Source organism: Anguilla anguilla, chromosome 15, assembly GCF_013347855.1.
Source record: "Anguilla anguilla isolate fAngAng1 chromosome 15, fAngAng1.pri, whole genome shotgun sequence".
In the NCBI taxonomy this organism is placed as follows: domain Eukaryota; kingdom Metazoa; phylum Chordata; class Actinopteri; order Anguilliformes; family Anguillidae; genus Anguilla; species Anguilla anguilla.
In genome coordinates this window covers 4,056,504-4,070,847 of record NC_049215.1, presented here as the reverse complement: position 1 = coordinate 4,070,847, position 14,344 = coordinate 4,056,504, and the positions used below count along the sequence as shown (strand labels likewise).

The 14,344-nt window shown below is 47.2% G+C and overlaps 1 protein-coding gene across 14 annotated transcripts in view; it reads right to left on the bottom strand.

Moving 5' to 3' along the window:
* LOC118214045 (abl interactor 2) overlaps positions 1 to 14,344 on the bottom strand; it is a 34,855-nt gene that overhangs the window by 14,893 nt on the left and 5,618 nt on the right. For 8 of the 14 annotated variants that reach the window (XM_035393467.1, XM_035393472.1, XM_035393474.1 and 5 more), the window contains exons 2-5: positions 6,193 to 6,360; positions 4,079 to 4,255; positions 3,551 to 3,568; positions 1,180 to 1,277 (exon numbers count right to left, since the gene is read on the bottom strand). In XM_035393467.1, the coding sequence (XP_035249358.1) occupies positions 1,180 to 1,277; positions 3,551 to 3,568; positions 4,079 to 4,255; positions 6,193 to 6,360 (461 nt within the window). The remainder of the gene's footprint in view (positions 1 to 1,179; positions 1,278 to 3,550; positions 3,569 to 4,078; positions 4,256 to 6,192; positions 6,361 to 14,344) is intronic. The other 6 variants (XM_035393469.1, XM_035393476.1, XM_035393480.1 and 3 more) reach the window with 1 other exon arrangement.

Genomic DNA, 14,344 nt, shown 5'->3' with positions numbered 1-14,344 from the left:
ATGACCACAGTGAATCAGGCCCTCGCTTCAACACCTCATATGTGAAAGATGCCCTTTGTCCCAATTCTGGCTGCTGGAAACAGCAGGATGGATGAGACATTATCACGGACCCTCACAGATTTCCCATCATGCACACGGTCCTATGGAGGGATCACATTTGTGGTCACATGTTGCGTGAATGTTTCCTCTTTCTATATGAACTGTATCACATTTTTCCCCTCTTAAACCTTCTCGCGCACCGATTCGTGGAACCGTATGACTCATTCCTGAGCCGAGCAGGCCACAAATCCAAATCACATGATCCCCAATCCTGGAGAAGACAATTTTCTGAGGAGGTGCCAGGGGAGGTAAAAAAAAATGTTAGAGCAGAACAAAGAGAGCGCGACCAACGCCACAGCCAATCCCGTGATCTTCTGCTGACGGAAACACACTCCCAGACGGCTAAAACAATCACAAACACAAACACGCAGACACATACAGAATAATGACAGACAAAACAAATGCATACGCAGACACATACAGAATAATGACAGACAAAACGAATGCATATGCAGACACATACAGAATAATGACAGACAAAACAAACACACGCAGACAAATATAGAATAATGACACACACAGACAGAAACCGAACAGAAACTGAACAGGCAGAAACCGAACAGACAGAAACAGACAGACAGACGGTTTGTTTTTCATACGAGCTCTTTTCCTCAATGCCAGGATCCGTTACTGCACTAAATTAAACACAGAGCTGCTGGGGACTGGTCACGGTGACTCATGCACGAGGAGATTCTTTCGAAATGAGTCCTCCAGGTTGCAGCGGCTGAAAACAATCCGAAACTTCGGACCACGCTGGAAAAGTTATTTCTGTCTGTCTGCTTGTTCCAAATCCCTCCTTGGCCCAATTAAATGAACTTCTGCTTTATGTCAAATGTCACTAAACGGCCATTGCTGTTCCACTGGTTTTTTTTTGTTTTTTTTGTTGCGTAGACCAAAAATGTGCGCGCTTTCGAAAACGTGAGCGAGCAGTAAAGAGCAGGACCGCGCACACGTGCACGCTCGCACACGTGCACGCTTGCATACACACGGAGGCCGAGACAGACGTGCGATGGGGTCCGCCGGCCTTCGGAGCGCGGGATGGGTTTGCTTTGAGTTTGGAGGCGGGGCCCCGTTACGTACCCAATAGTGCCCTTCCCCGACATGGGCGGGCTAGGCGGCTTCTGGGTGGGCGGGGTCGTGCGCGGGAGACCGCCCATCTTCATGTTCTGAGTGCTGACCTGTGACAGACAGGGGGCGGGGTTAGACGCAGTGTGTGGGATATGAAGATGAAGGGGGGGGGGGGGGGGGGGGGGGGGGGGGGCATGGAGGTACGGTTTGGGGGAACATGAAAGGAACACGGTGAACCAGAGCGCACCCCTGGGGAGGGAGGCAGTGCCAGGAAGAGGAACGCAAACACAGACGCACACGCAGATGCACAAACACGGAGATACACAGCGAGCCGGGGGAGGGGGGGGGGGGGGGGGGGGGGGGGGGGAGGGAGTACGCCATGCATTAGAGCCCAGAGAGAAGCACAAACACCAGCCCCAGCTCTGCAGCCGTGCCACCAGCCTGGCTCCTGCACCGCCGCAGGAAGTGACCTGGCGCTGTCACCATGGCGACCAGACGCACGCCGCCATCACTTCAATTCATGACAGAAACTAAATTGCTCAGCCAGATTCCTACTCACAAAACCTTTTGTTTTCTTTCCCTTTTGAGAACAGACAGCAGTATTAAAAACGGGGAATGTTTTTTTTTGTATCCACTGCAGAAGAAATGCAAGAAATCACTTAATCTTGCTTATTTTTAACCAGTTGCAATGAGATTCTTTAAAATATTTTTCTGTCTCAATCTGGAAGGTCCAATTGTACTTAATAGCCCAACTCTCTGCAGTACTCTCCATAAATCCCCGGGCTTCACATGCATATTTTCTTTTGAAGTGCCCTCTGCCATGGCACTGATTTCCACACTGCGAGCGCACAGTGTGCCAGCAGAGCAGTGTGCCAACCGAGCAGAGTGCCCGCAGCTGCTGCAGACCGTATACCAGAGCAGCCGCGCGCGCAACAACCATCCTGGGCATCCGCGTTCGGAATCGTCCGATGACATCACTGCAAACTATCGTGTGTGCTGCTGCACGCTACTGTACGGCGGCCTTGTGCTTTAAGGGAGGACGTCTGCGAATGACACAGACCGTCCGCGAACAACATTGACTATGTCACTATTGCTCCTGATCTTTCAGCGTTTCTGCTGTACTCAGCAACACAGCACAGATCTCTCCACTCCTGATCTTCTGCTCTCCAAACGCACTCCACTCCACTCCCTCCCCTCCTCTCGATTCCTTTTCTCCCCCCTGACTTACGATCGCCTTCTTAGTCTCCTGTCTTGGCCCTTTATGTTATGCAGGGCTTTGGCTCCCAATAATTTAGAGGCACATGTGCTAACAGGAATGCAATTGCGAGCTCCTGAATTTTTTTAAACTTAGGAGCACACATGCTCGTTGGGAAACAAGTTCGCGTAGCGCACTGTTGTGGCTTGGTCAACCCAACGATACCAAACGTTTTGTCATACGCGACATGTCTCCCGCGGAGGTAACAGACGACAAGGTGGGGCGGGAGACGAGAGCTCCGCCCACAGTCAGGCTAAAGCACCACCCCTTTTCGCTGATGACAGGCAGGAGAAAGCTGGCTTGTGCCAGAGGTAGGGACAGTGGTACGGCAAGGGCTGGGGCTTTAATGAGGAATGCAGAATGAGGTATTTACTCTTTACACAAACACACACACACACGCACACACACACACACGCACGCACGCACTGTTAAACACTCAGTAAGCCAATCAGACACATGTATTACGAACAATCAGAACAAACCCAATATCCCAAGGCAGGGGAACACTAGAAACCACATCAAACCTCTATTTCTATCGATATCCAGCAATGGGCATGGAAAACACTTTAAAAGGAATCACTGATTAAAATAACTGAATCTCTACATTAGGCAGTAAAACGGCAGAATAATTTATCTGGCATAGAGAGGCTCTTCTGACGGGCCGAAGAGGCTCAATCGACTGAAGTGCTGCTGCTCTTTACGCTCAAACGGAGCCTCTTGTTGAATTAGCACCAAGCCATTTTTAAGCAAATGACTAAACCTGATGTCTTTGGTTGTAAAGTTGAGTTTGGAAATTGCGGTTACGCCAGCACTTAAAACAAGGACCGACAAAGGTTATAAAAGGTTGTTTTTTTTGTTGTATTGCTCTACAATATAAGAATCAAATCTGAAGTGGCAGGACCCTGGCTGTTACTATAAACCCAGCTAACACACAAGATGTCCTCACAATGCTGCTGCCATGTAGTGGCAATGCCATAACACCGACAGAACATTCCAGCAGCGTTGTGAGAACATTTAGCGTTCGCTGGGTAATTACTGCCGGCATGCTGAGGAGTGTGACGATGAAGAAGAGAAAGCGCCTTTAGTCCCCTCGGAAGGGTCAGAAGGGGGTCCTGGATATGTCCTTACCTTAAACCTAAGCAACCACTTAACACACACGTGAAGCAAACACAAGAGGCAGAGAGAGACAATATCCAAGCGTTAGTGGGAGGGTAGTTCAGTCGGAGACAAATGCAAATAAACAAGGTTAATCACAACCTGTGTTAGAAACGCAGAAGACTGTGTTAAAGTCACGATGAAAATAAATTCACTCAAGATGCAAACATCCTGCCACTGAGCAGGCTAAGAATACACTTGCAATAATGTGGTATGGCAGATTCATAGGAAAGGTTAAGAGTGTGTATGCCATACCAGTACTGGTGCATCCAAACACTCAAACAACCGGAGGCCCCACCCCCCCCCCCCCCCCCCCCCCCCCCCCCCCCCCCCCAAGCAATCATTCACTGGACCCACAATGCCCCTGCACTTCCCTCTCATCTGTACCAAACACCATTTACCCAACACCCCTTTTTCCTCTAATCTCTCTGTACCCAACACTACACCCCTACCCATCTCTCTGGGGCCAGTCCTATTCCTGGTGCCCGTGACCTGCCCTACCTTCACCCCATGGCCAATGTCGTCCAGCACATTGTAGTCGATGGGCTTGCGAATGTAGCGCACGGGCCTCTCTGGATTGGCTGGTGCGATGATCTTGTGTGTGCGGGAGGTGTTCTTATTGGTGGTCAGGATGCCAATCTCCCGCCTAGCCACCTTCTCCTTGTGGATGTCCACTGTCTGAAAGGAACAGGCGGAACAAAACAGAGGTCAAAGGTCAACCTGTGTGACCACATCCAACAGAGTAATCATGTGAAACCCCAAGTTCATTAATCATAGTTAACCAGGGTCTCAAACTAACTTATTGTTGAACCACCTGTGTCCGGTGGATGGGAAAAAAAAAAATTACCAGACCCATGGACATTTTACCAGACACCATTATTTGTGCACAATGTTAAAATGAACGTCACATAACTGCACAAGCATGCTTTTTTAAAGCAAAACATTTTTAAAATGTCTGTTTTAAAGACCAAATAAATTTCAGAATGCAATTAAATGAACAAATAATAGTAATTATGATATTTTATTATTATTATTATTTTTTTTATTTTTTAAATGAAGGCAGGGTTACCAATGTTAGAACTACAGCTTTAATAAAACTCAGAACGTGCCTCACTCAGGAGCGTCGTTTTGACATTTTGGGGGCACGTAGATGGCAGTCAGCACAGAACGCGACTCGTGGAAGGCTCGAACATCAGCCACAGATGACGCTTGCCATTACCATTAAGCATCCACGTCTCATTCAAACTCTTTTTTTTTAACCTCGCTTTTTTGTTCAACATTATCATGTCTTCCTCTTTTTGACAGATCTTTTTTGAACCACAGCGATGCGTTGCCACATTTTTTTATTCTACACCTGACTAACGTCAGATAATTTTGGTGACAAATTTCACAAACGTACGGGCTAATTTTAGGTTGCCGCTCGATAACGCTCTAGCAGGTGCGGACCGCAGGCACGTCCAATCAGAGTATCCTGACGAACGCAAGGATTTGTGGGAGTTGAAGTCTCATGTTCTGAAGCTGTGCTTGGCATTGCTAGTTTCAGACCCTGGGTAACCAAGTAACAACGTTACCATTTGAAACCACGTGTAAACGAATCGTTTGCACCGACGTCTAATTGCACGTAATCATACGCAATCCTCTGTGGCCACACGCAAACGAATGTGTAATCGTGCAGCCTCATCAACCCAACCTGAGACCGAGGGGGAAACTGCCTCCGCAGTCTCGCGTTCGCTCGCATTTGTAAACGAAACGCACCAAAGATGATTCCACGAGAAAATCATCCCTGTGCGCACGAGGACTGCAGAGAAGCATAATCGGGCTTTCGCTGCACACCGCTGATTACTGCTGAAGGATTAATGAAGACACAGTGCATCAGGGGCGTCTGAAGTGGGCAACAGAAGGCAACTGTTTCAGTAGCTGACTAAGAAAAACAAGTGATAGCTAACATGTTGTGATGAATAAAGACGATGGCACCAATGTCTGTCCAGTGAGCCAGTCAGTGAAAGAGGTCACGTTTCCCACCTTCAGGAAAACCAAAAAACAGGCAAACGGCTGTGTGGTGTGTGGGCGATACCTTCTACGCACCTTTTATGTGGAATCCTCTGCAGGTTACCCTAAACTGCACAGACCAATAGCATCGAGAGTTTAAGGTTTCTCAGAAATGTTTTTCAGGAAACTTGCACCATCTTTTCATAATGTACCGGCTTCTTTCCTGTACATTTATATCTTCTTTGCTCCATATCCTGTCCATCTTATGTATTGTGTGTGTGTTGTATTGTTTAATTCTTGAGTTCCATAGCATGCATCTATCTACCTATCCATCCATCCATCCATCCATCCACCTACCTATGGTACAGAAACATTAAAACCTGGGCAGAAAAATCAGAGGATGGAGAGCAGGTAATGGAGGTGAAGAGAAAATCGAGTGAAGATAACATGGGAGGTGGCGAGAGGAGGGGCTGAAAACATTGGGAGACAGAGAGAAGGAGAAGGACAGAGGAAAGATGCGGTGAGGAGGAGAGGGACTGCGGAGGAGAAGCGCCTCCTTTCCGTGGCATCCCCCTCCCCCGCGCCCCTGGGGGGGGCGGGGCTGGAGGCGGGGCCGAGGCGCTCACCTGAGAGATGTGGTTGATTGATGACTCCATGCGGCGCAGCTGGGACGCCTGGATGTCCAGCATCTGCAGGACATTGTTGGCCAAGGTGTTGATCAGGTAGGCCACACTGGCCAGGGACTGCGTGGTGTAGTTTTTGGTTTCCTCGAAGGCTCTGTGCTTATCGGGCGACTGTGGAGAGACGGAGAGAGAGAGAACAGACATGTTTTAAGAGGGGGGAAACAGTGTTTTTTCTCGTCGTCTCTTGGTGCCACAGAAGAACAGCGAATAGTAGGACTGAGAAGCACCCGATCATCAGCACGAGGACTCTGCACTACACTGCGCAACTGCCCCAACTCTCTCGCTTCTCATACTGCCCTGCTCTCTTTCTCGCTCTGTTCATCCTGCCCTGCTCTCTCTCTCGCTGTTCATCCTGCTCTCTCTCCCTCTCGCTGTTCATCTTGCTCTCTCTCTCTGTTCATCCTGCTCTCTCTTGCTCTCGCTCTGTTCATCCTGCTCTCTCTCTCATTCTGTTCATCCTGCTCTCTCTCTTGCTCTCGCTCTGTTCATCCTGCTCTCTCTCATTCTGTTCATCCTGCTCTCTCTCTCTTGCTCTGTTCATCCTGCTATCTCTCTCGTTCTGTTAATCCTGCTCTCTCTCTCTGTTCATCCTGCTCTCTCGTTCTGTTCATCCTGCTCTCTCTCGCTCTGTTCATCCTGCTCTCTCTCTCGCTCTGTTCATTCTGCTCTCTCGTTCTATTCATCCTGCTCTCTCTCTCGCTCTGTTCATCCTGCTCTCTCTCTCGCTCTGTTCATCCTGCTCTCTCTCTCGCTCTGTTCATCCTGCTCTCTCTCTCTGTTCATCCTGCTCTCTCTCTCTTGCTCTGTTCATCCTCCGCTCATATGCTCTGTTCATCCTGCTCTCTCTCTCTCGCTCTGTTCATCCTGCTCTCTCTCTCTCTCTGTTCATCCTGCTCTCTCTCTCTCTGTTCATCCTGCTCTCTCTCTCTCTGTTCATCCTGCTCTCTCTCTCTCTGTTCATCCTGCTCTCTCTCTCTCGCTCTGTTCATCCTGCGCTCATATGCTCTGTTCATCCTGCCCTCTCTCTCTCTCTCTCTCTCTTCATCCTGCTGCTCTCTCGCTCTCCCTACGCTGTGTGACAGCCCCGCAGACGGCCCCACATTCTGCAGGGAGCGCTCTCTTCCTCTCAGAATTGTCAGATTGGACAACCGTCCGTGTCTTCAGGCACAGGGCAACAGGTGGTCTGAGCTCTGAAAACCGAAACACTGCACACTCCCAACACATGCAACACTGCACACTCCCCACACACTCACAGCAGCATGCAACACTGCACACTCCCAACACACTCACAGCAGCATGCAACACTGCACACTCCCCACACACTCACAGCAGCATGCAACACTGCACACTCCCCCACACACTCCACTCACAGCAGCATGCAACACTGCACACTCCCCACACATGCAACACTGCACACTCCCCACACATGCAACACTGCACACTCCCCACAAACTCACAGCAGCATGCAACACTGCACACTCCCCACACACTCACAGCAGCATGCAGCACTGCACACTCCCCACACACTCACAGCAGCATGCAACACTGCACACTCCCCACACACTCACAGCAGCATGCAACACTGCACTCTCCCCACACACTCACAGCAGCATGCAACACTGCACACTCCCAACACACTCACAGCAGCATGCAACACTGCACACTCCCCACACACTCACAGCAGCATGCAACACTGCACACTCCCCACACACTCACAGCAGCATGCAACACTGCACACTCTCCACACACTCACAGCAGCATGCAGCACTGCACACTCCCCACACACTCACAGCAGCATGCAACACTGCACACTCCCCACACACTCACAGCAGCATGCAACACTGCACACTCCCCACACACTCACAGCAGCATGCAACACTGCACACTCCCCACACACTCACAGCAGCATGCAACACTGCAGGGCTCTTACAATATCACGTTTGACTGCACAGAAATATTCTTTCAATTATTAATATCAGACAGGGTGTAATGAAACATCAACGCATCGGCATACAAACATCACGATACAACAGCATCGCTGTGATGTGCATGAATCCATTTGTATTGCCTCAAATCCTCAATTTACACGGCAAAAATTGCATCGTATCGCGATTAATCGTTAAAAATCGTATCACTATGTAATAGATTGAGAAGTCGTATTGCATCGTAGGAGTATCTTGATCAAGTTGTAGGGTTACACCCCTAATATCTAGACACACCACAAATTTGATGATGAAAAAGATGATCACCTCATGTACTAAGAACACCCAAGGCATGAAATTCCCCCACCCCCGTGCAAATACCTCTGCATCGCACCCGTACAAAGGGATATGAGACTCGCAGACGTGCGCATATATAGACGCGATATGCACTGCTAATGCATGCACTCGCTGCCAAGGCGAGAGGGTACGAACGCATGCACGCAGCGACGAAAACCGCACCTTCTTCCGATTTGCATTTCGCGCTGCATGGACGCGGTGGCCGATCCCTTTCCATTTGCATCGCGGAAAGATCGGAAAGCGTAACCGAGGCTCGATCACGGCAGATGCAAAACTCTCACCGTGGAAACGCCTTCGGGGGCTTCGTCCGTGAGGTTAGGACTACTCTGACCACGCGCGTCACGAGCCTGGTGCGCACTTAGCGTCTATCATCAGAGCTGGATCAAGGGATTGGGGTCTTTCAGTTCAGAATTTAAATAGGGGCGACATAGCTCAGGAGGTAAGACCGATTGTCTGGCAGTCGGAGGGTTGCCGGTTCAAACCCCACCCTGGGCATGTCGAAGTGTCCTCGAGCAAGACACCTAACCCCTAACCCCTAACTGCTCTGGCGAATGAGAGGCATCAATTGTAAAGCGCTTTGGATAAAAGCGCTATATAAATGCAGTCCATTTACCATTTACCAAATAAACTAAACGGAACAATCAATGTCTACTCTGTAGCGAGATCACAGGGACGGCCTTTCGAATATTGCACCCACAAACAGCATGCCCTTTTGCCTTGTTTGCAGGTCAATGGACAACCCTTAGCACCCCTTAGCACTGAACACCACATGTCCACTGTTCATCTCCGACACACTCATGGAGTAAAAGCAACACTGCCCTCACTTACTCCGAGACACAGGCCTGCAAAACTTAACAGAAAACTGGCTTCCCACTTAAAAGCATTCTTTCACATGTCGTCAGCCCCTTAAGATCCTATTCACTCATCCTGGTCTCCTGCTCTCCCGCTCTTTCTCCCACTCTGTTCATCCTCCTCGGTCTCTCTCTGTTCATCTGGCTCTCGGTTCAATTCAATGTGCTTCATTGGCAGGAAAGGCACATAGTAGATATTGCCAAATAGGAAACATACAAAAACAAGTAGTGTAACAGTACAAATAATGCATGGACAATAATGAATATAGTTACCATTACAATCAGAGATTCTAATAAAACAAATAAAAATAAAAAAACAGTAATAATAGTATTTTGACGGAATACCATTAAAAAAATAGGCTACATTTATGAGTTTGTCTCTGTCTTTAGTGTCACACACTGTCTCTATGCTGTGGCAGGTAGGAATTTTATCATCAGGAAGATTTAAAAAATTTGGCCAAATTTGTGTCATTTTATAAAAGAACATTTCTTTTTCATAATTGTGTGTAATTTAACAGGAAGAGTTTCACAAATGTGTTGCATTTGATCCTATATTAAATCCAATTAATTTCCCAAAGATCTGGGGCTTTCCGGAAAAATCACTATTCTTGTCTTTTTTACATTACCTGGCAGGGCCCAGGTCTGACAGTACTGCTCAAGCAGATCCAGGTTCTGCTGTAGACCTTGTTCTGTAGGCAACAGCAGAGCCAGGTCATCTGCATAGAGCAGAAATTGTATTTCTTTATCATGCAGAGCGAGACCAGGGGCTGCAGTATGTTCCAATATTGTGGCCAATTCATTTATGTAAATTGGACTTAGGTTTCAACCCTGTCTCACTCTATACCCCTGAATGAACAATTCTGTTCTCTTGTTGCCAATTTTAAGGCCACTTTTATTTTCTATAGACATCAATTTTATTATATCAAAGATTTTACCAAACAGCCAAACAGAATCAAATGCTTTTAGAAAATCTGCAAAGCAAGCAAATCTTTTTCTTTTATTTTGATGAACATAATGATCAATTCAGGTGTGTATGGTGTAAATGTGATTTGTAGAATGTTTTGGTAAAAAAACAATTTGACTCTTACCCGAGGCACTGTGTTCATTCATTTATAATGCTACAAAACACCTTCCCTAGATTACTGATCACTGGCTCTCTTTTGCGCTCTTTCTGTTCATCCTGCTTTCTCTCTCGCTCTGTTCATCCTGCTCTCTCGGTCTCTTGCTCTGTTCATCCTGCAGTCCTGACTGTGCTGTTAGAGGAAGACAGGAGCTAGGCTAATCCTGACCCAGTTTAAACTGCGTATGCTCTTGTCTGTGATAACCACTACAGCCCGGTGAACACAGGAGCTAGAGACTACGCATTGCACAATCTACCACTGCCAGGGCACACCATACACAATACTCCCCATAACTCAAACAGTAAGCCCCTGAAATGGTACACGCCCCATGGTTCACATGGCACACCCCCATAATTCAAAAACTACAACGACCATAATTTAAATACACCGGCATGAGTCGTACATACACCCCCACAATTCAAATAGTACAACCCCATGATTCAGAGCACACCCCATATTTCAAATAGTGAAGATTCGACTGATTTTTTAAAAATCCCCATACCTGCTCACGTGAGGAGAAACAATATGAATGGCGACAGTGTCCTGACTCAATCGAACGTCGGAGACAAAAGAAGCTTTGTTCATTCGACTTTGGGTAATTTTCTGCCCCCAGTAGTTAGCCTGCATATTGGCAGGTTTTGCAGCTGTTAAAATTAAAGTTTCTAAGAGGAACGGCTTAAACTGTGCAGAAAAAGTTGAAGCCCAAAGTGTATAGTATATTGTATAGTGGGTGCAGACACTGAAAAGCGGCACAAGAAGATATTCATATTGATTTTATGCACGTGTCACTGCAATCACGGATGAGATGATTAGATAATTAGATAATTGCCTAGTGAGATAATGCATTAATCAGTCTTGGCTACCAAGCTATCATGTGACATTTCAGATTGTTAGCCAGCAATACTAAAGCCTTATCATATAATTTTTTATAAAGGGGCTGAATTTCAGAACATTTTGTAATATTTGCAATTATGATTTGTACAGAAATAAAAACTTTTTAGATGCTGCCTCCTTTAAAACCAAGAAATTGAAGTGAAAAAGAAGAACTTGATTTAGAAAAATGAATTCAGGGTTCATGACCTCAGGTCACATGTCAAAGGGGAAATTAAAACAAAAAATAATGAACAGCATCATTGTGTTTCAAAACTACACCCACTTCCGTCACGTCTACCAGGTCAGAGAGAATACGCGCTCGCCATTTCCAGCCAGGAGTTATCGCCCTTCTTGTTTCGATTTGTCGTTCTGCTGGATGTTTGGGAGAGAAGCGGACGGACGGGGGGGGGGGGGGGGGGGGGGAGCCGGAGAGAGAGAGAGACAGCGGGTGTCTGCCCGCAGCTCTCTGCACAGGCTCTAACTGCTCACAGATGTAGAAACCTGGCCTACTCCACCTCCGCGGAACAGCCGGCCCAGGAATCCGCTCGCTTCCCGCGAACGGGTCGCGGACGCGCGCCGCAGGTCCCCCCTGTGCCCCCTTGCTTTCTACACGTTTAATTTCACCCCTCAATAACAATCCTTTCAATAACAACCTGGACTGAGTTTGTGCAAACAAACCCCATCGCGCATACGTAAGGCTTCCGCGGGGACACGGCAGAAGTAGAGCCGGCCCCACCCGTGCACAGTGCAAATTGAGAGCACGGCGTACAAGTAATGTCAGTCATCCTTCCTTTCTCTCTCTCTCTCTCTCTCTACAATGCAAAACAAATTTCCCCAAAACCGCGGTGCGCACGAAACACAGCAGAAAACACATTGCACAGGATGCTCGCATTGGCGAAATGCTCATTTAGCCGGCCAAGATAAATGTTTTATTGAAGTTTGAATCTGCATGCAGATGAATGTCATTTATCAAGAGGTTATTACGCTTTTGTGCTGTTGATTACGCTGACGGTAATTAGCCAAGCTAAACGACCTCAGGAGGAGCCAAAGCCTTTTACACAGATCCCAAGGAGCAGCTATATCAGTCTGTCTGTTCCTCGTTTGACAGCCAATGACTCCACCCCTTACACAAGGGGACTTCCTTAATTGTCGGTGCTTGGGGGGTTTAAGATAAATGGGATACATTTAATATTACATTACATTACAGGCATTTAGCAGACGCTCTTATCCAGAGCGACGTACAACAAGTGCATTGGTTCACGATGTAGAGGTGCAAAAGAAACACTAGAGTGAAGTAAGGATCGTAGTGCCAGAAGTGACCACATCGATCAGGACTCCAACCCTGTAGAGTAAGCTGTTCAGCAAGCAAGAATCCTACCAAGTACAAACTAGCACTGGAATCACATCTAATCACACCTAATCAGACAAAAACAAACCTGCCAAATACACTAACATAATCATATTATCCTAACTAGGTACTAATATGAAATTATGCGGGACTTCTCGAAATCCCATTAATTCTTCAGAAAGGTAGAGAGGTGTACTGACAAAGGCAGTAAATACAGGGGTCAATACATATGCGTCTCTGTTGGGGTAATTATTATCAGCGCTAATACTGACTCGAATTACAGGTTTCCTTCCCCTCCACCCCCACCCCCAACCCCCTCCCCCCCCCCCTTTGGCCGCATAGCCCGGTTTGCTATTGTTCTTTGTAGTCCTGCTGAGGTGCTTTGGCACTGCTGTCTGAAGTCATGCCAACAGAGCACTCTGGAACAGAGAGAGGGAGAGACGGCACAGCAAAACAGAAAAACAGAAGCAGGGAAAATGTCAGAAATTTGGGCTGAAGAGGAAGTCCCCTCCACCAGAAAGCACACCGACAATGTGTCATAGGCCAGTTCGAGAGCCTCTTGGCTTTGTTTACTGAAGTAAGGTCAGTCCTGCTAGGGAGTCTGGAGAATTAGACAACAACAAGAGATTCCCACATGAAAAAGTAAAAATAAAGATATAACTAAAAAAATGCATGTGCCAAAATAACACTTAACCATTACTAAACAATAAATTCATGTTGTGTAAACAATGGTAAACAACTAATACCACTAGACTAAATACAACCCACATAAAAAAGGCTGTGTGTAAATATTAGGCTAATAAAACACACATTCGACAATTCCAGCTTTAAGCCATGTTTATTGCATTGCTGTTCTTGAGCTGCTGGTAAGCACAGGACTGGATCGCAAGGGGAAAACCGGACCGGCCAGGTGTCTGCATCCTGGCTCGGATACAAAGCAAAGCATAAATTAGCTGCCTCTGGCACCAGTGATCAGCAAATACAGCCTCGGCGTGTAATTAACAATCTGCAGATGGCCATCTAATCTCAGTCTCTCATTACCGTAGTAACAGCACACCAGAAAACGCCACCAGCCCGCGCCTGGTTTAAACTTTCAGATGTCCCTTACCCACTCGGGAGAACAACCCTAATTACATTGCACCCACTAATGATTCTAAATTACAGGGCAGCGCATCCATTCGAGTCTGCACCTTATTTAAGGCAATATCAACAGTATACCAGGTGCTTTCGTCCAAAAAAAAAAAAACTCAAAAAGTGAACTGTTTTGGAAATGTGAGACTGAATAACAAACAGACTTCACACCAGAAGAATGAACCAACTGCCATTCCATAAGTCCACACGGAAAACAGCAGGGACCTTTTCTAGCTTCCCCGACGTTCTTCCACGAAGCACAGAGAAATATTCCAATTTTCACATCAATAAAAAGAGATATGCCTTTAACGAAGGAGCACTTCTCTACTGCTGTACCTGCAGAGGCATCAACGGCTAAGTCGCAGAAAGGCTATAATCAGGGTGTCAGCCAAGCACACTCGTGCCTCTTCTCTCATTTTAAATCAAAAGCGAGAGAAATGCTCTTGATTTACGGCCGTGCCGCTCCCACCTATGCGAGGGCGGGGTTTCCCT